Source organism: Melanaphis sacchari, unplaced genomic scaffold, assembly GCF_002803265.2.
Source record: "Melanaphis sacchari strain LSU unplaced genomic scaffold, SCAv2.0 Contig82_pilon_pilon, whole genome shotgun sequence".
Classification (NCBI taxonomy): Eukaryota; Metazoa; Arthropoda; class Insecta; order Hemiptera; family Aphididae; genus Melanaphis; species Melanaphis sacchari.
In genome coordinates, this window is record NW_020271585.1 from 79,390 (window position 1) to 105,242 (window position 25,853).

Genomic DNA, 25,853 nt, shown 5'->3' on the forward strand with positions numbered 1-25,853 from the left:
ATAAATAAGAAAATCGGATAGTATATTATTATTTTTTATCATATTATAATTATTATGTATAATGTATACCCATGCAACTGTATTGATGAAAATTATATTATTAAGGAAGGTGTACAGACTACATATACTAATTATAGTATAAAGTAGCTATGGTTTAATATAGTATTGTAATTTGTAATCGTATTTAATGACTATATGTTCATGCACACTTCTTTATAGTACAGAAGGTAATACCTTCAAGATTGCATATCAATAACTAATTCACTCTTGCAGTATAGAAGTTTCTATGCTGCATGACAAACAAAAAATAATTACCACACAAGTCAAAAGTCATATATATCCAAAAAAAAAAAAAAGTAAATATTTATGAAAAAAATATATTTATCGCACCCGTTATAGGACACGTTGTAACACTTGCAACTACGTGCACGTAACATTAAACATTAATAAATGACTTTTGACATGACAATAACGACGTGAGTTTATCTAGAGATTTTGTAGTTCGTTTAATTTTTAATTACAGTTATATAATAATATGATACAATATTATTAATATAGACAATGTCTATTATACGTCTGATTTTTTATAGAGTATAATATTATATGTATAGCGTAACCCATAGGTCATATAACCTATTATGCAATAATATTTTATATTATTGATATGACGGACGATATATAGTGTACTTTTATAATTAAGACGTAATTAAATTATATTAATGAATATAATAACCTTCAGACTTTTTTGAAAAATATCTATACAAAGAACAAGGTCAATGGAAACAAATATAAAACCAAACTGTAAATCATAGTGAGTAACTAGTTACTATAGTAGCGTATTATAAAAAAAAAGTAGTTTATTTAAAATATAGATTATAAACATAGAATAGATCATACATAATTTAATTATGTACCACTATATTATATAGGCGCCATACTTAATAAGCCGATATAATTGTGCGTAACATAGGCAAAAATAGAATAGAGCCAAAAGCTTTTTTGAGTATAGTTATACAAAAAACCAACATATATTTTAATCTAATGCAAACACTGTCAATACCTATGTCAAATGTGGAAGAGCGTCTACTCTACTCAGACGAGTTTTGATGGGACACGGTTTACTTTTCTCGTGGACAAGATTGTACTAAAGTCCATAACATAAAAAATATAAAAATCAAACTATACTAGATTTAAATTATTACATTAAATTTTAATTTTAAGCTCATACTATAAAATTATTTTATGAGAACATTATCTGTTCTCAGATTTAAAGTGATAGCTATTCACATATCACTTTAATTTTAAAAAGAGATCATTTTTTTTAAATTACATTATTTAAAATGTATAGTATGTCTAATCCATAAAATAATATATTATTAATAAATACATTTATAAAATATCATTCATTTAAAAAAAAATTATGTTTAGATAGTAGTAACCAAAAATATCCAACTGTGTTCGCCTAACCTGATATACATCAACGTGAATCGTTTGTCAAAATATGGGCGACAAGTTTGAGAAGATATTATTTAATGATTTAAATTTTAAATGCAAATCTTGACTTTGGAGAGTACTTCGTACAATATGTAGTATTGCTTTTCAAAAATTAAAGTATAATATAATATAGATACGGTTATTGTGTAGCGTTTGTACAACACTATACAGCTGGCAGCGCACATCGCACAAATGCTTGAAGCGCAGTCGTGTTTTTATTGATTTTTATTATTATTATAAAGGAGAGGAGTAACCATGTACTTTACATCTCCGACTTAAAATTTGATGAAATCCACCAAAACCTCGACAATTTAAAATTTATATTGTAGTTGGAAATTTATACAATTTTGAATTTTAAAAGACAAGACTTTAAAATATGATACACGGTGTTCCTCGTGAGTATTTCTTATTAAAACCTAAAAATACATGATGACGAAATTACATATTTAAATTGTAAAAAAAAAATTATTTATTTCACGGTAATTTATAAATTTTACTATTTTAGTACAGCAATAATTATTGAAATAGTTCAAATGTACAATAGACTTTAAAAATTAAACATTTGAATACCTATGTCCTATACTCTATAGTCTATCCAAAATATTGTCATTAATTTTTAAGGTAAGTCTTTTTTCCTCCCAAATTTTTATGTTATTTTTTGCTAGGAACAATTTTTTCCTTTTAAAATAAATAATGAGAAAGTATTCCATTTTCGTTCAAATGGATCTACATATTTTATAATATTAAAAGAATTAGTTTTTACTTTAAACTTTAATAATGCTAATACTATTTAAAATATTGCAATTTTACTATTATTTAAAATACATGGGTAGATAAGTCGTAATAAACTGAGTTACGTACATCGAGCGGGTACAAGAATGTCTGACTGAAAACACCAGCCATCGCGCCGGCCAAGAACCTGTCGCGGGCGTCCAAGTGGCCGTCGTTCCGGGATGCCTTTAGCTGTCGTTTCGTGTAGTCGTACACGCTAAACTTCATGGCAAACTCGGGTGATGACTTGAGCACGCTTAGCCCATTACCACGCCAAAATCCGCGTACTCCTTGTCTGTTGTAAACGTGTCGGACTGCCGTTCGAAAACCACCGACGTCGGTAATCTTTAAAACAACACAAAAATCATCAATATATATTATTAGTTATTACACAATAATAATATAGTACTATAGTATAGTTACGCACTATTTGAACGTAACTGGAAAATTTTTGTCATTTTAAATTTAAGCTCATATTTCCGCGATGTCAATGATAAAATAATTTATACCTACATAGTATTAATGTACTTATTATGACTTTAATATTCATACTTAAATTAACATTTATAGGAAAAATATATTATGATATAATCTACGAGTTCGTTCAAGATTAAATATAGTATTAATAAATAAATTATTCGACTTAGTTGTTACCCTTCAGCCTGACTACGTGTTTTTGTAATGATTTAGATAAATGCAAAGGTATTTATGGATAAAAAATGATTTAATTTTTTATCAAATATATTTTGTATCTACAATCGTGAGCTGATGAATTACGAGTGATAACTTATGTATGCTTATTATATGCTTATTAAGTTATCTTATGTAAATAAATCGTTTATGCTGATTGATTAAAATTACAATTAATGAAATATACCGTATTTAAAACTTAAATTAAATAATTATCCATGATATATATATATATATATATAATATATATATATATAATATACACTGATACATTATATAGAATTATATACATACTGATTAATGAAAAGCTACTTTTTTTTTATGTTGATGGATCTCAACATTTCTAAAAGTCTACCACCATGAAGTCACTAATATAAATTATATTCTTTTATATTGAAGGACCAAAGTCAAATTAGTTATGGTATTATAGCTTATAGGTACCAGGAAGACTCAGTTCAAAAACCCCTGATCGATGAAAGAAAAAAATACTACTAGAGAAAGCAATTACATATGTCAGTGTATAATATTGCTCAACGAAGTTTATTGTAGAATATTAGTTATATCTTGCACATAATCAAAAGAATTATCGAAGTTAGGCTTTACATTACCATACAGAATATTTAAAAATATTCTAGTGTTTATATATTTTTTTTTTATATTCTAAATTTTTAAATAATTATGTTAGTATTAATTTACAATAATAATTTTTTCACATGCCACCACCTTCAAGATCAACAAAACTGCTTCAATTCTTTACTTTAGGGGTGATTTCTGGTAGAAAATTGAACGTTTAGGTGGTACTTCAGAGGAATAAAAAGTTCCGATAACTTTTCAAAATAACCATGAAAAAGCAAAACCAATATTTAACACATTAAATTTTTTTGTTTTTCTGTACTTCAAAAATAATAACCAATTTTTACCAAATTTTTATTCTTTAAAATATTTATAGATATTTTTAATAAAAAAATTATTATGCATAATAAAAATATTCGAAAATCAACAGTTAAAAAAAAAAAGCAGAAAGTACACGGTCGCAATATTTTCATACAAGCGTTTAAGATAGAATTTTGATAAAATTCATCAAAATCATAAATTATTTTGTAAAAAAATTTTTTTACATCTAAAATTTGAAAATGTATTAAACGATTCTTCATGAGATTTCTATCTAAAAAAAAAAAAACTGAGTTATATTTTTAAACCATTAGAAGTTCAAATTTTTACTTTTATACTCATATTATTTATTACATAGGATTCTTGATATTTTGTTTATTTAGGAACAAATAACTATGAATATTTGGGATTTTTATTAAATGTTTATGTTAACATTTTCTACACATAGAATAATTTTCTAAATATTTTGACTCTTTTAGAGATATTAATATGTATTTTAAATGATAACATTTTTCTTTTTTTTTCTTTAGGTAAATATTGATAAAAGTAATACATAACATTATTCGTATGGGCTTAAAACTTTTTTTAAGATATTATTTACGTATTCTATGAACTTGTTGATACTATTTTACAGTATTCTAAAACCAAATCAATCAAACAAAAAACTAGTGATTTCCAAATCTTTGTGCGCGATAAGCCTTTTATCTTTGTGGGAAGAGGAAGAGATTGTCAGAGATTGTCTCTAACGTAAGTTCGAGAATATTTGATACTACTGTCATATTTTTATACTAAGTAGATAAAAATGTTCAATACATGTTTGTAGTTTATTTAAAAATATAACAATTTGAATTATTATATTTATTAAATGCTGTCAAATAATTTTTTTCTGTTATAAAATTACATTTTTATTTTTACATCTGCCTTCTACGCACAGTATTTATTTGATTTTTATGGTATTCAATACAATTTTTTTTATAAAAACATTTAAGATAATTTATATGAGTACCTACTTAATCTATATAATACATATTGTATTTTATGAGATACTGAACATTTTTGCTATTCAAGTCAGAGAAATATTAATGTAATAAAATAACTATAATATAGTAGGCTTTAATGTTACACATAAATATATTATATGAATAATAATAAATAAATAGGGCTAGGAATTTTTAAAAATGACCTAAAAAACCTAAAAAATTATTTTTTTTAAATGACTCAATAAGAAACAATGACCAATTTATATTTTTAAGTATACAAATAAATTCATCTACTGGTTTAATGGACAGCGTCATTTGTTCTGAAATAATATATTTTGAAATAAAATAATGTTGTAAAACTAAAATTTAAACTTAATTTAAACTAAAATTTAATTTAGTAATAAATTGATGAAGATGATACGTAATCGAAAATTATTATCGTTAATTGCTCGGTTAGTACAACGAGTATATTTTATACTATACAAATGATTGGTATTTTGGAAAAATTAAATATTTTTAGAAAATATGTTAACGATTTTATTTTAATGGTGTATCTTAATATGTTTGTACAATAATTTAAAAAAATCTATTTAAAAATGTATAAAAACATTAACCAGATTTCAACAATATAGTATAAAAATGCCTGTAAAATTGAAAAAATGACCTCAAATTAAAAAGGTATAGAAAATGTAAAAAAAAAATTGCAAAATAAAAACTATATATTTGAAATTGTAGATGACAAAATCGCATTTTGTGCTTCAAAAACTATATCCTGTAAATTTAAAAAAAAAAATATGCAAATTCCTATATTATTATCCTAGTCTTATTCATAAAATATGTCTAAAAACATTCCGTTGTGCTTTCTATACTTATTCTACATTTTCCATGTAGTATTCCGGTCGTTGACATAGCCTGCACATAATTAACTTTAATATTGTATGCCCATTTTACTTGGTTATTATTAGGTAGATAATACGTGAATGCGTGATTAGTTAATGCTAGTATATTTAGTCAATGGGAATAATATTATATACATGAATATTTAATAAGATATATATTTATTATTCTAATATTGTATTACTGTTTTAAATAATTTATATGCATTAATAATTTATAAATTATATCATTTTACCGCATAGCAAAGGTTATATCAAGTTTGATAGCTAACAGATAAATGGATAACATAATAATGAACTAATTTAATTGTAAACATGTTTTTATAACAAGTATCCTTAACAATATTTATTATTACCATCTTATTTCGGTTCTAACTAGGTATAGTATTTATTAAATGTATTATCCAGAACGTCAAAGGATATACCTACTATAGGAAAAGTTATAGATTTTATGATACGACACATACAGTTTATTTTAAATAGTATATATTGTATTAATAACTAAATTATATCAACTGACTGCTATCATAATATTGCAATAGAGAAAAAAAAAATTAAAAAATTATAAAAATCATTATTTTTGTACATTCTTATTGCAAAGTTTTATTTTACAAAACAATGGATAATATTTGTAAATAAACAGCAATAATACAATTCTACGAATATTATAACCGTAAGGGCTTAATTGTACCTTATCATCTAACAGAACCACATGAGTCGCGTCCCAAAAACAAGTATAAACGAATTGTGCCACGAAAGATTTTTTTTTGAGATGCAATTCGTACATTTTTATCAAGGATTTTTAATAATAAATAACAAATTTATTATTTATTGAATGTTGAATTATTATTTATAACACTATATTTAATCAAGTACTTTAAATGAGCTTGGTAAACCTAGAAAATTGTAAAACTAAAGTCTAAGATCCTTATATATATATATAACACGTAAAAACCCTAAAAACGAAAAAAAAAATTTACTACCTACCCTATGTAGTAGGACGCAATTCTTGTATACTTTTTTACGAGACACAACTAATGTGCTCTTCGTTTAAATATGGTACAAATAAAATAGGTAGGTCTATTGTAGTATTAATTTAAACAATAAGTTAAATAAAACAGCAAAACTGTAAATGAAATTAAACATTAAAATAAATAAAACTTATTAAGACAAAGAAAACAAGTAAGTAATGCCTATTATAAATTATAATATATAATATAATGATATTCCCTCCTCAACAAGCACATTTTTTCTGAATACTTCAATTGTTTTGGTATTTAAATCAAGATAAAGGTGTTTTGTTCTATTCATAAATAATGAATATTTTAAGTTCATAGCCGAAGTTATTATATTTATTATGGGCTTATTACAATATAATAGACACGTTATAAACGTAATTTACCTGAAAAACACATTTGGATGCAAAACTATACTAATTTTAAAATAAACATTATTGTATGAAAAATAATTTACCTAGTTAAGTCTAACGACTTGTCTCAGATTATTTATTTTTTGGTATATTTTTGAATAGGTAAGTACTAAAATAAAAATAATATAACCAAAACGCTTTCTAATTTGCGACGTATTAGTCAGAAATTATGTTTGATGATTATACTTATTATTTACAGTTAGGTCTATTAATGCAATTTACTATAAAGCCGTTTAAAGTTGTTAAATTATTTTTAAGGAAAACACTTGAAAAATATTTACCAACAAAACGCGAAAAATTATATTAAGTATAGGGATTTGAAAAACACAGCACGATACAATAATTAATAAATAATACCTAGTGAAAATTCTCAAAATATATATTTTTTTTTATCGTTAAATTTTCAAATTGTATTATCAACATTAATATATTTTATTAATATTAACTATAATATATGTTTTGAAAAATTGTAAAATTAAGTAATATGTTCTTAAAATTACAAAATTACAAAATATGCAAAATATGCACTACCTATACGTTTTTAATATTTTTTTCTTAGTATTGCGAAATTAGCTTTCTTCCTTACTCAGCAATAAAATTAATAGTCTAAAAAAAAAATATGTCGATGAAATAATTTCTAAGCCTTATAAAACATATCAAAATTTATTTTTGCTTACATAATATTTTAATAAACATATTTGCCATTCCTTATTGTAGAAGGCTTTAATTACAGTATATTTTATCAAAGTGTATATTTTAAATGTATTCATACTAATCAACAACAGTTGCTAATTACTATGATAGTGTAGAAAAAATCAATAACTTATAGGTCGTCGGTATCAAATTACATCATTTTTTCAATAATTACGTCATACGTGTATGTTTCATTTTCTTAATTTGTTCCTAATTAATGTTATATAACTGAAATAGTTGAATGTCATCTAAGGTTAAAAATACTGAATTCAATATCATTTCAATTCATTAATGTTAGTTGAGGGTGAAATATTAATTTTAATTTATAGTTTATATTTTTATATTTTTTTTAAACATCATAAATTAGTTTTTTTATTATATTAATATTATACTTTGAAAAGCAAAAATGAATATTTATTAAAAATTTTACTTTATATTGTATAATATTAGGTAAAATAATCAATAATAAATATGGTTAAATATGTACTTAAAAAAAAAATCTGTAAAGCAGAGGATGATTGTAATATTTTCAACTTAAAAATATAGTTTTTATAGTAAAACAATAAAAATGTATTCTTATTATCAACAGTGTTAAAAAAATTCTACTAATAATATGATATCAGGCAAGTATAAATACGTAAAACTACTACAATATGTATTATTCATATCTATAAGTATATGATATAAATGTACTAAAGTCTAAAAGACAATTAAATGTATAAGATATTAATGACAAATCTTGTAAATCATTGGTTAATTTATATTTCTGTACTGTGTTCTTATTTTTTAAAGTGACTTAATAGTACAAACAAACTGTGTATAGTCTTAATTATTATTCTTTACAGACATTTAATTTATAACTAGTCATCGGTAAGACGTTATAACGTTTGTGTACGGCGTCGCGACAAACGGAGTAGTTTCGTGTGGGGACACAACGGCATAGCAACGACGATCTTAAATATTAAATTACCATGGAAACCGTTGGGTAAATCTATCTTCATTCGTAGAAGATTCCTTACCCCAAATAAATGGTTCGATGGACCAGTCCACGCGCGTAAAATATATTCACATTTGTGTGGCTTGTGTTTGTGAGAGAAGAGAAATAGTGAAGTGAAATTGAATCTATTTTAAACAAACCTCACTCAATGAACAAAAATCGACCACTTGACTTGAAAAAACCGTTTTTAAACAAAAGAGTGCCTATTGATTTTCTTTTCACTTTTGCTTTTCAAGTCAACAACGCCTTGCTACCTATTTCTACGCGACAACGAAAATTATCTAAGTTCTTTAATTTCATTTTTTTTAAGTAAATTCAAAATGATAAATACTATATAAACAAAAAACCTAATGGAGTTTAAATTTATTCTACGTACCTACAATGTTTATCCATATTATGATATTTTCGTACTTTGATTTAGTTGTATTACATATTCACGTAAAAACTTGAAACTATTATAAATTGATTAACATAATAAATACTTCTAAAAATTATGCCTATTCTTATGATTAATGCTGTTATATATTTTAATCGTAAATCATTTTATTAGTTTTGTTACATTTTTCAAACAGCTATTACGTGAACCGTACTTTAGAATAAAAAAAATAAACTGACGTTCAGCCTAAGGCAAAGATTTTCATTTTAAACATAAGTGATATCACTCTAATTTTAGTCCCAAATAGATTGACGTAGTAACGAAAACTATGTTTTTTTCTCCCTATATTTCATATATATAAAAGTAAATTATAAACATTTAAATGGCATCCCCTCAATGAACATCTACTCAACACACGCGATTTCTTATAATAGAAACTTGTGTAGGTACTATATAAAGTGTTTATGTACAATATTTTTCAGAAAATTTACATGTCTAAATACCAAATTTTAAACAATTTGGTATCTTATTTATAAATTTTAAATTTTAATACATACACTTATATAAATATAATATGCTTGGATATGATATGTCATATAGGTATGGGATTTATCTACATATAAAAAATCATGTCAATGTGACGCGTAAATGTATAAAGTAGTATGTAATAAATATTGCTGCAATTTAAACTTAAAAGTCTGTATAAATAAGAAATTATATATTTATAAAAATTTAAACATTAAAAAAAAAAAACATTATACTTAAAACTATAAAATTAAAAACAATTTGTAGGTAAGCGTTTAAAATCGTTCATATAAACATTAATTTTATTTTTGTTACTTATTGGGTCGTCATTTACAATGTTGCAAAGTATGCAAACCTACATTTTTACTGATCAAAATTATATATAGCCCAAGTTTAATTACAACAAGCCGATGCATCCTATCAGATTATGGATAATTTATTTATGAATATTAATATTTTAGAAAAAAGAATTTCATTTTTTTAAATTAAATTTATCAATTCATACACGTAAATCGTAAATTGTAATTTTTTTATATGGTTCAATCACAATAATTAATCTATGTGTGAAATCAGAAATTGATATTAAATGTTAAATTTTTTTTATAGCCTTATAGTTTTACAATCTGTAGATACTCATACATATATTGGCTCGTGTATTTATTTATTTATTTATTTTTTTTTTTTTGATCTACTATTAATTTGATAAGCCATCAAATTAACTGAAATGACGTCCACAAAAATCAATAACAAGAATCGCGGAATAAAAAAAACGAAAAACAGCAATACCAATGATTTTTAATATCAAGCCGCGCGTGCGTTTCTTCTGATGCTATATACACGGAGAACTATACAAAACACGATAATATATAATAAATGGACTCTATACTATATAATAAAATGGCGGCTGTAGTGATGTAGTCGTATCACATTATATACATTGGTCACATAGTATAATATAATAATATAATGTATTGTTTTGTGCGTTTTGTTTCCGCGCATGTTATAAAAACAAAAAAAATATGCGTTTGAATATAATATATTATGTATATAGGCAGCACTTACGACATGTATACAAAAGACGAGCCCCATCCCGCTGTAACTACTATACGTATTATATGTATATATATACATGTTTGTCGAGTTTCTACCCTCCTCTATAATATCATGTTTATAATATATATACCTATACATATATGTAATCCTATCGCGGCGTACTCAGCAGAGAATCACGTTCTCACAATTTTTTATCATCACGTTTTGGTTTTTTTGTTCGTTGTTGAAACGATGCGCGATTCGCTATCAAAATCATAATATGTAATCATTCAAATGCAATAATACCGCCACAAGCTATACCTAACCATATTTTGCATTCGATTTCGACGTCGTGGTAGCAGTACGCCCCAAATTGTATGCTATTAAAATGATTATCATATTTTTATACGGTATCTAACAAAGGGCTACGACCTGGCTAAATAAAAATCTTTATCATAATTTAGGTACCTATATTTTGTAAGCGGTGGTATAACGAATTCAGTGGGTGCCTATTTATTTCGATTGACTAAATGTTTAATAAAATATGATAATAATATACGTTGATAAATTATATACACGTACGTGTATGAACTATATTACGTAATCGTTTCTGATCGGTTGAAGAAAAACGAAACAATATTTTTTTCTGTCCGTACCTACATAAAGCCTATTATTCCACTTATATCATATGTTATAAGACGCATTATACTTATGGTTTTTACCTATACATACTCAAACAAAATATGAAACCATATTACCGATAATGTGAATGTTTTTTTTTCATTTTAAACAATTTGTTTTATTCGATGACATAAAAATGGTATATTATCATCGATCTGCTTATATATTTTTTAATCCCGGAGTATTTAATATTGAGTATTTAAAAAAATCCAGTTAATTATTTAATATAAATTAAAAATGCGTTTTATAGGTAAATTGCTCCTTGATTATGTTTTGAATAAGTTAATTTGTGCAATTGCATATTAATGAATAATATATCGAACATGTTAGGTAATATATAGGTATTATATATAAATGTACAAGTTATAAATTTCTAACGATTCATGCAATTTGATGTATAGATACTATCTGACACATCCAAAAAAAAAATTAATGAAATCGTGATCACTAATGACAGATAGTATTAATATATCCTCTAAACATTGACATTCCCAAATTTAACAGGGGCACAGATGGTTTCCGCCAAAAATATATCTTTCCCTTTTTCATTGATTCACGTTTTAGCAAAAAAAATTAAATTAGTAGATTGCCTTTTCCTTTTCTGCCAAACGAAAAAAAAATACTTGTTAGAGAGCATTTGAATATTATTATTTGTAACTAAGTATATGAGATTTAGAGATGTGGAAAAACTATTAACTAGGTAGATAAATCAAAAGATAAAAATTAAAAAATTGACAAATTTTCAATTTTTTTTTTGTTTTATATATTATTAAATTTTTGTTAAAAAATATTAAGAATTTAATTCAAATTTTCTGATCGTAGTGGCCGTATGTTCCAACTACAATTAAAAAAAATAAATACATCATTATTTTGTTATTACAAACGTATCTATAAGTTCAAACTTTAATAAACATCTTTAAAATCATTCAAATTGTTAAATATGATAAATATATTTATTTTTTTTATGAACCATGTATAATGATAAAATAATAATGTAGGAATAATTAAAAAAACAATTATAGTTTTGAATAAAAAAAATTATATTTTTTTTGTTATTTCACATAAACCTATATTATTTTAAACTTAAAAGCGGTGAATTGTTATTACTTAACATCTTTTATTAATCAATATATTATGTATTATTTTATTTTATTTTTTTTTTTTTTACAAAAAATCGAATGCTTCGTATAATATTTATCTATATAGTGAAAGAGTAAAGATACACTTTTAGTAGAAACAAATAACTCCCATTCTACAGAGACCAAAAAAAATTCTATATACCTAATAGGTATACGTATAACAAAAAATCTATATCATTAAACATTCAGACTATTCTTTAATGTTAAGAAGTTAAAAATTTTACTTAAAAAAAATCGATTAGTATAAAAATCTAATGTAAATAATATTAGTTAACTATAATAACCTTGTAGTTCATGTTTAAAAAAAATAAAATTATTTAACGTTATTGTAATTATTTGTAGACATAAATGTAACCTTTTGACTTATTGCTCAAGTTGCGTTTAACGAACCACATTGATGGAACACGTGACTTTAATCAGCTAATCAGCACCATAAAATATGAACATTGAACTTAAAAAAACTCCCGTCTGTTATTCTTATTATACTATCTAATCATCGATGGTACTTAGAACTTTTTATTTTAAGTTTCAATTACAAAAATTACATCATCATTTCAGTATTAAATATATTATGTTCCTGATAAAATAGGTTATTATTTTGACCTTCTTGAGATAGTTCGAATTTGTATATGGCTTTTAATATGAATACCTAATTAAATTTTAAAAAAATAAGACCTCTATACGCGCGGCGTGTGAAGGACAACTAGCTACTTTTTCATTTTCATTTTTTTGATTAGAAGCAGTTCTTAAAACCTTTAAATTGGTTTATTTGTGATTTTCCAAGACAATTTAAAAAGTATTGTATGCAATTGTAGCAATTAAAATAAGTTACATATTTTATTTTGTTGAATTTAAATTAATACAAAACGTACCTAACTACTTAAATCATTTTATCTAAAAACTTCTTTCGAAATGGTGATAATTTATTCTATTCTCTATAAATTTTAATTTTTTTAAATATAATACTGTACTAACTATCCATAGTTGTTTCAGACATAAAAAATGTAGAAGTGTTAATAAAACTTTATTGATATTTAAACATTAAAGCAAAAAAAAAAATTATTGATCAGTAAATAATTATAATTTTCAATTATTTTTTTATTTTTAATGATGATATCTATACGTCAATTTTATGTTAGTAACTAACAAATTACATTATTAAATATATCTGTATTGAAGCAAGGAATTAGTGAAACCTATAATTGTATTATTTTAACATTTTTAATTTTTGATGTCTACGTTGAGGTACTATAGGTATTATATTTATAGCCTAAAAATCATAAGTTGCATTATATCATATAAATCCAAGAAAATTCATACCACAATAAACTAAAAGTAAAATTTTTATTTGTACAAAAAATATTCTCCCATTACGTGCAGTATTTCTACTGCCCAATATTTTAATAACACCGAAAACTGTCGATGATAGCAAATTCAATTTAAGTCATTTGATATTTTTATTTGAATGGTAATGGTAATATTTTCGATTCTAGTTAAGGTTTATTGTACAAACATATATTTATTCAATGTATATAGGCACAATGACAACAGATATCATCACTACATTAATTTAAACTTTTTATAAATATATAAATTTAGCAATTGTAGTATTCACTAGTTTGTATATTATATATATTCATCATGCGCGTTATTGTTGTTCTCTAATTTTTGTATATGGTATAATATTATTTAAATGGCTGTAGGTATTGTAAGTATTACAAATTTATAATCAACTAAACCGGTATAGGTATAGCAGTAGGTACAATAGATGAATAAGACACGTTTTGAAATCATTTGAATAATATAGTTACCTATATTCGTTTACCGTGGAAATTACAACAGGTAAAACATATTTAAAAACAATTCAGTTCAGCCACATTATAATAAACTGTTATCGTTTTTTATCATCGACGATCAACGTGTAACCGTAAACACGGCCGTCTGCTGTACAACCCCAAGTATATACAGATAAAAGCAATTAGGCATAGGTAATTTAATTACCTGCATTCTATATTAATTTCGGATAATGAATCGTATATATCGTTTTATAAACGTCATTTCGGTTTTTTTAAAACATTGTCTTGTTTTTATAAAACTAACATTCGGGTGACGGCATACAATTTGTATATATAAGATCACCAAAAGGACAATAATAAAATTAATTAGGGCTCAAATTTTAAAGTATAGCTCTTCTCTTTCTCTATATTAGATAGGATTATAGAAATATTATTACTAATAATAGTATAACAATATAATAATATTATATATTATAATAAGCACAGTGATTCAAAAACAATACCAATTATTTGATGATCGTGATCTCTACAACGAAAAAACAAAGAGCTATCTGTCGTTGTTCAGGTAATTGAAGTTTAATTTATGATTGCTGAAAGATGTTCTCACCTGTGCGGGTATTTATCAATCAATGGCTATTTGAACGAAAGGCATATAAGGTACCTCTATAGGCTCCACAACAATGAATCAGCCGCTAAACAGCTCATATTAGAACTCTTTCTCACTGGCCTCTTATAGTTCTATAAGCCCTGATCTTACCCCCTATGGTTTTTTTTTTCAATTGAAGTATATGTTGAAGATATAATTTTTAAAAGGTTCCGTCGTGTTTTTTTAATTAATACAGATTTTTACAGATGTGGTATTATTTTTTAATCACTAACTGTGTCGGCACAAATACACCTACCTGCATGTGCATTCTGATGCGATCCAGGGGAGCTGAGACGGTTTTAGACACAGCAGCCGACATCCCGCCTGCTGCGCAATGTCGGGACCAAAAGCCCAATTCCGTCAAACCGTCAGTGGTTAGTGTGTTGTTTTTCAACGTCATGACAGCAACATACTCATAACAATTTATTATGATGTTACACTGTTCGAATAGTCGTAAATCGCAATCGACGATCGATCTGATGACATATTGTAATAATATCAAGATAAGATATTTCGAGTAAAATAAGTACTAACGGGCCATAATATTTATACAGTATATATTTGGACGTATAGGTAACAATAGTGTTGTATCATAACAAAATGTATATAATATAATTATAACAAGTCAGTAGCTATGTAAAAATCAACAATTGTATTGCGTAATGTGCACGATTTAGAAAAAAACAAAAAGATTAATAATAATAAGAGTTGAATAAAAAAAAAAAAAATGATTTTGACATACGAAAAAAAAATTAGTAGATAAATGAACCGAAATTTAGAGTTAAAATAAATTACAACAAATTTTATTAATTTTGTTCACTCTATTATTATTAAGATGACTTATTATTTCTCTGTGGCTTCAAATTAAATCATAGCCGATTATGAATCATCGTTTGAATAAATATGTTTATAAAATACGATCCCCATGTCATTGTTTGTTATACATAATGTTATTATTATTAATTATAATTATTTATTAATCGTCATTATGCTATTTTATTGCACGTAATTTGTAGGTAGGTAGAGCAGGTACACATCATTAAACCAATTATTTCGAATGTGATTATGTTATATTCAATAGTTTACTGTCTTTCTTTAATATTACCATCATATTTGTGTATTGCTTAACAAAGTGATAAGCCATAAGCGTTAATACTTTGTCGGAAAATGTACACATCGAGTATATTATAACGGAGAGTATAAAGTGAAAGAAAAATATAATTTTACAATACTTGTATACTATATACATAGTTTATACGTTACTAGTTTCTACATCAGTGTACATCATACCTACTTATCACAATATATATTTCAACTTTTTAAACTTTTTTCTCTTTCTTACTAATTTTGATTGTTATACAATTATTCTATAGGTATTACTTATCCCTATATAATATTTAATGAATAAATTGTGCGCATTTAAAACTTTGAATAAAAATATTAATGTTAATTTACTGAACAACATTTATGTGAATTGAATAAGATTTACAAGATGTCCTTATTTTGCCTCGCATCTGCAGCATATACTTAGATAAGAACTTTTTAATTTATTGGACTTGAGTAACTGACTTCTCAAAATATGGTAATGTATTATTAATTGCATCCTAAAGATTACATAGTTTAAATTTTAGATAAAAATTTTAATTTTTGGGTTCATTATATAGCTTTCTCATTCTGTTCTAAAACATAATAAATTATGGATATTAATTGGTATACTATTATATTTAATTTTATCTCGTCTCGTATATATACTATGAAGTTTTCATATTTTCTGTATATGTATACTATATAGATATAAACAATAAACATTGATAGTTGTCAATAGTTAATTTTATAGAAGATAAAACACACAGTTGTCGGAGTTGTTATACACTTATATAGGTATTGAAAAGAGTTGATTCTTCTTTATTAATAATAAAAAATATACTAAGAAATAGAAGTACTGGAAAATTTAGAAATGAATTATGAATAAACATGAGTCTTAACTGAAATCAGTAATATAGGTAATCACAGTATATAGTTTGCACTACATTGAAAATATATAATGGATAATTCTTATTAATATGAAAAAAAATTGATTATAAAATCATGTACATGTAAATATGTATAATAAAATACTAATTAATAATGAGGATTAGATGATCTTTTAGAATCTAACTCGAACAATTAATGTAATGGTTTTACAGTACTTTATGTCTTTTCTTTTCTTTTGTGTCTGTTATTATCATTTGAAACAGTAATAATGCTTTAATTTTCAATTTTTACGATAGTTTCTGGTAGAAAATTTGAACTAGTTTTTTGAGCTTAAAGAAAATATTATTAAGAAATGTGTAGCACCCATCTTGAGACGATTTTATCATCTCAAAATATTGAATAACAAAGGAATTCACATGAAATCGACGCATAATAATACATAATATTATATCGTCGTATATACCGTAATATTTTTCTCTATACACAGTAATGTTAAAAAACTATAATTATAGAAATCTTATAGGTACTTCATAATTATATCGTATATCAGATATAGACAATACATTTTTAAATTAAGAATGTATTTATCTTAATAATTTAATTAGTCAAATTATAAGTATATAAAGTATAGGTAAGTTTTGTAAACTAGCAATATGTAGGGTACCTCGTTCTACTCCGCTCATCTAAGTTTTAAATATTTATAACTTATAAACTACTCATCCTAATTTCGATTTTTATGAATTGAAACACCTCAAAATAACTTTTCATATAAGGATTGCAAAAAAAGTATAGCTTCCAATTTTAATTACTTAAGTTGACCTCAAAAACCCCACAAATATATTGTAAAAAAAAAATTAGAAATTACTAATCATATTAAATATTTCTAAATAAAAAAACTTTTGTATTGAACATTTTTCTCTATTATGAATATTTATATGATGAAATTACTATAAGTTATAACATATATTTTAAATCACTCTTTATTTACTATATACGTATTATACATATTACATTGATTAGTGTTTTATTATTTCACAATTGAATAGTTATAAAAATATTTTAATTCATGGCCACGCATAATGATTGATAAGAATAAGCATATATTATAACGTATGGTTAATAAATAAATAAATAATGAATTTATAAATTATTGATTGAAAACACTATTATACATATCAAGCAAATAAAAATATAACAAAATGCTACACCAGTATAAAGAAAATTTTTATTATAAAAATATGATAAATAAATAAATAAACAGTTAACATTTAACACTTTTTTTTAAATAACTTATTGATGTAAAAAAATACAATTTATAAAAACTATACCTATTCAATAAGTGTAATAACTTCACTTAAAAAACTTGATAAATTATATTTATTTTTAATTTTTATTATTTTTATTTCAAATTTAAAAATTAATAGAGGTTAATTATACCTAATAGCCTTAATTACGATCAATTATATACTCATGTGCCAATGAAGTCATTTTTGATCATGGCACATAAAAGTACCAATAGTCAAGAAGCTAGCAACCAACAATGATAACTATGATAATTTCAGCATAATTTTAATATAAAGCTTTTGAATTTAATTGGCATGTTAATTTGAAATTTCCTATTAATTAAATAATATTTTAGCTTTTGATAATAGTTCTAGAATTAAAATACTGAGTAGATATAATTTACTACCTACAAAACATTTTATGCTAACTATAAAATATTGACTTAAATAAGACGTCATCGCATTATTCGTTTTCTATCTCTATCGCGTGGATTAGTGCAACATATAGATAAAATTCGTACATTTGAATTCATATTTTAATGGTTTTTACTTAAGAGGACGCCGCACTCACATGTGTTATCCCCGTCTTACATACATACAATATAGCAAATTTTCGTTCAGCCGAATCTATTTTATGTTTTTAGCTTTAATATTAAAGTAAATTTACCTAATATCAAACTTAAAGGTAAGAATTTTATCTAGGCCATTACATAGGCTTTTATTGATATTTTAATTTTAAAGTTTTAATATTTGACATAGCTATAATTCAGTTTAAAATTAAAATATCAATAAAAGCCTATGTAATGGCCTAGATAAAATTCTTACCTTTAATTTTGATAATAGGTAAATTTACTCTAATATTAAAACTAACGACGTAAAATGAATTCTGCTGAACGGGAATGTATTATTTTATATGTATATAAAACGGAGATAACACATGCAAAGTAAAATCACCTACTACTATGAAAATTATAGAGAATGATATTAACATATATTTTGTTTCATTTTTACCTCAAAAAACGTAACTTTCATATACATTTATTAAAAAATATTATTTTTCTGATTTTTCTAAAATTCTTTAAAATTATGATATAAAACGATTTCGAGTAAATGTAAAATATGTTGTATATTTATTGCAACGCGTAAGTTAGAGATATAGAATATAATACATAGGTACCAATAATTTTTAGTAGTAAGTAGATTAATTAATATACCTTACAATCTACCTATCTCTGCACGTGTGCCTTATTAACTATTACGATGCTTCTTAGATGTACCTACACCGTACGTATGTATATAAATGGGTCGGAGATATACGGAAGACAAATTCTTATGAAAGGAACGTCAATTACAACGGAATCTTAGTCTAACTACTTTAATCAACACCAGAGGCTAAACACTTCAATATAGCTTGTACGTTGAATACAGTTTATACGATAAAAAATATGAAAATATTCCTTCGAAACGTTGTATGGTCTGCACGTAACAGCTACTTAATAGGTAGATATGTATATGTATAAATAATATAACCATACACGTATATTGTATCTTTGTGCTGTATACTTCGAAGGTCAGCAACATTTATATATATATAATTTTATCTAACACACTCTAAGGTATATTTTGATATTCATTAATTTATTATATTATATAATAATATGTGCGTTCTTTCACATCGGGGCCGTCCAGCAATAAACACGTGGAACACAATAATTAAAATAAAATTAATTCGAGGTGCTGCAGCTCATATTATATTTTCAACTAGTGAAAACTTAAACCTATGGATTATTTGATGAGGAACCCCGCCTTATTCTGTACCACTATTTAATAATGACAATAATTTGTATTTATAATTAGATTTTGTCAATTAACATTTTTACGCGCATAGTTTTTGTTTTACACAGACTATATACAAGTACTTACATCAAATTTATATTTAATAAAATAATATTTTACACAAGTTGTATACGGGTTAGATAAAAATACAATAAAATAAGGCAATTGCTATCTGTTATTTTTACTTTTGACAGTATAAAATACGCATTAATAGTTTAATGTAATAATTTTGAGTAATTTTTATTATTATTACTATTCTTTTATTTTAATGTATTTTTAATAATTTCATATGAATATTCATAATTTTTTTTTGTCATTTTTTAGACATATTTGCATTTTTTAATGTTTTTAAGGTCATCAACTTCCGATTCCTAATTATAAAGAAATAAGAACTTATTAAACCAAAAATGATACAAATTTGAGCTAATTTAAAATCTGTGAACGTAAAGCATATTCATAGCCACCCTACCCATCTTCATATAGTACGTATTGATAAACAACAAAACTGTAAAAGCTACTTGATATCTTTTTTATGAATTATTAGTGAATTCTAGAATACAGCCTATACATTTTTGCATAAAAAAATTTCATTTTCTTGTACATCTAGAACGATATAGAATTATTTATTAGGAAAACTAATTTGCTATTATTCTTAGTCCTTAAATCTTATATTATGTATAAGGTTTATGTGTATAGTATATAGATTGTATATAATATAGTAAAAGCGCTATAGATACATTTATTATTTGTCTTATAATAAACCCAAATCAAATTAATTTTGAAGATTTTATAGTACTATTCATTGCACATCGTGTAATGTGTGTTATTTACGTCTGTATAAAATTTAAAAGATATAAGATCAAGAGAGTTTATCAAAAGTATTTATTTAGAATAATAATGAACTGTATATTATTAGAGTATATGTTACATACCTAATTATTTATTACAAAATTAATTTACCACTATCATAAACAATAATTTTGGTTCAAATCCTTGCGTACTGCAGTTAGTATGATTCTTATTAAAACAATAAATCAATTTTGAATTCAAACTTCTTGGTTTCAATTTACATATATTATATGCACTCACACAATCGATCAGTTTATATATTAAAATATACAATAAATAGTGATTGTATAACTTGTTTGTACATAGTATATACTAATACTAATAACGAAATGTACTGTCGATAGATAAGAGAAAACTACGCATTATAAAATATATTGTTTTTACTCTGAAAAATATCTCCGATATTTTCAAGTTGGATGTACATAAAAACAATACAAAATAAATTATTTTACTAGCCACCTGTATAGAAACTTATAAAATCAATAACATTTTTATTAAAACTGAATACCCTATTATACACGTTAAGTGTATTTATTAGGTGATACCATAATACTTATCCATAATATTTTAAGTAAATATTATATATTATAATAATCGGTAGGTAGATGTGTACATAAGATGTATACAAATATTTATGTACCTGTTATCAATGTTACATACCTATTTGTAAATTAATATAATGTAAAAAATTGTACCCGACTTATTAGATTTCCTAAATGACGGAGATGTATGAGCAACCAGCATCTATAATTAATTTTCTTAGTAATAAAACCTCTCACTTGTCACTCTTTGAAGCATCCCTACAATAAAAATCATTAAAACGGAGTAAAAACATAGTTTTCAACATATTATCTGTGTATTGAAATCACATGATATAGTATAACAATACTAAAATAAAATGAATTCAAAACTCTTTTAACGAGGTTTTTAGGAATGTCATCGTAAAAACTAAAATTGGCCCCTATTTACGTATTCACTATTCGGTAACTATATAATATTACCTAATAAAATAATATTTTATAAATTTATAATAATAAAATACCAAGTTGTGTAAAATAAAAATAAAATATTATCAACATTATAATGCTGGGAAACATATTTTACAGTATTCGTGTACGTGGGCCGTCGTCGATTTTGGGGGAAAATCTTTGGCGTGCGGTGCCGTGGCGGCGGTGCGGGGTTTCGGTAATGCGGTGGGACGGCGATAGAGCGGCGGTAGGAACGGCGTTCGGTTTTCGAGCCCGGCCACGCGCGACGCTCGCCAAGGTCTTTGTTCGTGCACGCGCAGCGCCGCCGGCAGGTCAACAACACCACAGCGAGCTCGTCGCTTCTGCGCAGTTGAATAGGACGGCAGTTTTGTTTACGAGAGCGGACGTTCGCAGGCCGCCATTTTCTCGTATACGGTTACACACGCAGACGCAAGCACGCTCACACACACACACACACACACACACACACACACACACGCACACACATCGGTCATATAGGCTGTTGTTGTCGAAGTAGCGATGTATTTAACGATGCGGCGGGGAAAGGGTTATAACGGAGGGGTCGACTAGATGGTTATTGGTTTGGCGTCGGCGTGGGGTCGACAATACTCGACATGTGTTTCCCACAGTTCATGCTACACATAACATAGTAGGTATTTTTTATATATGTATTTATGTACTATATATTACATTTATATGTGTGTGTGTGTGTGTGTGTGTGTACACGTGTAAGGACGTCAGGCCCCTCTGCCGGGCATCGTGCGTGAGTCGAACTGACGAATTCCTACAGCTGAGGGACTCGGAATAATATTCTCTTTGTGTACTGCACTACTGCAGCAAGCTGCAACGCACACATAGGCACTAAACGACGAACACGTAATCGACAAAACAATTCCCTCCTTAATGCGTTATAATGTTATGACGTGTATAGCGTGTAAAAAATATTACGAAACTCGAAACTTAATTTCGAACACAAAACATCATACATACTACGTCCCGATATAATACAGTGAATACAGTTGAGTAGACGAAATCGTACAAGATAATAAATAATATTATATAGCACAACGTCGTTCGAGCGCAGTCCTAGCGTCAAACATCGCTTTTTCCTGATTTGAATATATCGAAACTGCTGTATACGCCTGTATTATAATACTTAAATCATATTAATTAACATCCTTTCGTGTACATTTATAATAAATAAGTTAATTCAATATTCAGATATTAGCCGGGGTTGTACCTACGAGGATTATCGAGGACTAATACCTTAAAGCAAGAAGTTGCCATTATCTTTTTAGAAGTTTTTTTTTTTTTTAAATAATTGAATACGTTTAAAAAGACCCCATATTAAAACCTCCATTTGTCAATCGTAGGTTAAACTCATTTTTAAATAAGGAAAACATAAAATTAAAACGTCATAAAAGGGCTTGTAAGTGACAATTTAAAAACAGTTCTCGTAGTGTACAATTATAAACACAATAAGTTTAATATAAATAAATATTTATAACGAATATTTTATAATATAATATGATTAATATGTATATTATATCAGTGGCAATAGGAAAAAAAATAGACCAAGGAGAAATTTCCTTTAGGCTTTGATTATATTATATAACAGTAATAATTATAGAATAACTAACTTAATGGTTCTTAAATTTCTCATAAATTTTAATTTTTATCAAATCAACGTTTTGAATTTATTTATACTTTGAATTAAAAATATTTATATTATTAAAAATTATTTTAACTAAGAAGTTTTTTTTTTTTGGACCGTAAAATATACCTATTACCTGTATAATATAAGCACTATATAGTATATACTATGACTTGGGTAAATTTATTTTAATATTTTAAGATTGAGTACCTAACTATTTCGATTTTTAGGAAAAAAAATGTAGGAGAGTAAAAAAAAAACATTACTTCGTTTTAATTATAATTTTAAATCAAAATATTTCTTTTGTTCGATCTCAATTTTAATATTTTACATATTTGTTTGTACCTATGCAGCTTATAAATTATAGCAAAATAGTCTATATGAATATAATTTATTAATTGGTTTAGAAATCAAACACGGACATATACCTATATTTTAAAACAGGAAAGGTAGGTACCAGTTTTTAATTAAATCATAACATTCTATGAATAACGAAATAATTCCTAAAGAAAAAACTCGTTAACGACGACACACAGCGCTACGAAGAGTACAAAGTATATAATATATTTTAATAATAATGAAAAGCTAATAAAACAGCAACAGCGGCGGTTGTTAGGGACCCGCTGAACATAAATCAATATACCCTTTTCACGTACATATAATGTATATAGGTATATAATATAACACAATATATATCTAAATTATATACACTGCAGCCACCGATGTCAGCTGCGTACACGCAATGCGCACGCGTGTCGTATATGGTTGCATGGCAACGGCAGCCTGCAGGACGTATTTAACAAGTATTTCCGGTGCACGTCGACGACGTTTACATTGAAGTGAAGCATATGACCCCAAATCCCAGAGCGTATACTTATATACGGCTCAGTATTTCTTGGTAATATAATAATTGTAAAAGTAGTATTAAAGCCATAAATACTCGTATATTATATAACAGTATATAGGTATGTAATATACTCGTAATAGTATTACTATTTCCGTTTATCGTCGTTTATCAGTAAGTTAGCTATACACTTAAAAGTGTTCGGAGGAAAAATATTTATTTTTTGCCTCTAAAAAAAATCTTACTCTGTTACTAAAACAGTACTGTGAGCCACTAAAAAATGCTTACGCTCTGAGGCAACTGACTTTGTTGCCCTTGTACATGGTAATTACGTTGCACTATCGTATGTGTACATACCTACAGACGTATTATAGTAATATAAATATTAGTATGTTTTTTATACTCGTATACATAGCATATAATATATGTATCTATAATCTATATTGCCTCTTTTCAGATATCCCATAAAGTATAATAATATATTAGTATACCTCGACATAAAAGTTTGATATATTTTAAACTTTTTTTTAAATATTTAAGTACAGTAGAACCTCGATTATCCGTGTTTGCAATTAACCGTGCCCACTATTCCGAAAATATTATGTATAACATTATTGTATGTATACGTCTTCTTATGTATATTTCTAATTACAATTGAATCAAAATTTTTAAAATTTCATTATTATAAAATTGTACCTATGTATTTCTAATTATAATTGAATCAACATTTTTAAAATTTCATTATTATAACATTTTACCTATGTATTTCTAATTATAATTAAATAAAAAATTTCATTATTATAAAAAGTCTCGATTAACCGTGATTTTCATTTATCCGTATGACCCTCTCCTCATCATTACCCCGGATAATCGAGGTTTTACTGTATATTATTTATCTACAGTAATTACCTATATTATAAGTACATAATATGCTTAAGTACTCATATCCTATCACAAAAAGTGTATTAATATATCTATACCTATTAAAATATTATAACTTATACCTATTTACAATTTAAAATTCTAATATTCAAGTTTTATTTATGAAATATACTTGTATATATATAAATATATATAAGTAAAATTTTTACGTATGAACAACATCTTGATAAAATCAAACTTATAAATTATATTAGATGTTGATAATAAATTATATATAAACTGTTAAATACCGTATAAGTGTATATGTATAATTATTCATTAAACTTTTAAATATATTATGAAAAATTTTTTTTTTAAATGGTTTTGTGAAAGATGAATAAAGAGTCAAAATATGGAGTTAAATAATATGTTTTTTTTAATATAAATAAAATGTTTTAATTGCATTAAATGTGTGTTTTCTTATCACTTGTTATGTAATAATATTCTCTATATCTATTACCTATTAA

At 25.3% G+C, this 25,853-nt stretch overlaps 1 protein-coding gene across 1 annotated transcript in view; it reads right to left on the minus strand.

The window, feature by feature from the left end:
* Positions 1-15,436, minus strand: part of LOC112602125 (probable calcium-binding mitochondrial carrier CBG00135) — a 28,099-nt gene extending 12,663 nt beyond the window's left edge. The window contains exons 1-2 of the mRNA XM_025350062.1: positions 15,293-15,436; positions 2,356-2,610 (exon numbers count right to left, since the gene is read on the minus strand). Of these exons, the coding sequence (XP_025205847.1) occupies positions 2,356-2,610; positions 15,293-15,436 (399 nt within the window). The remainder of the gene's footprint in view (positions 1-2,355; positions 2,611-15,292) is intronic.
* Between the last annotated feature and the right edge of the window lie 10,417 nt (positions 15,437-25,853).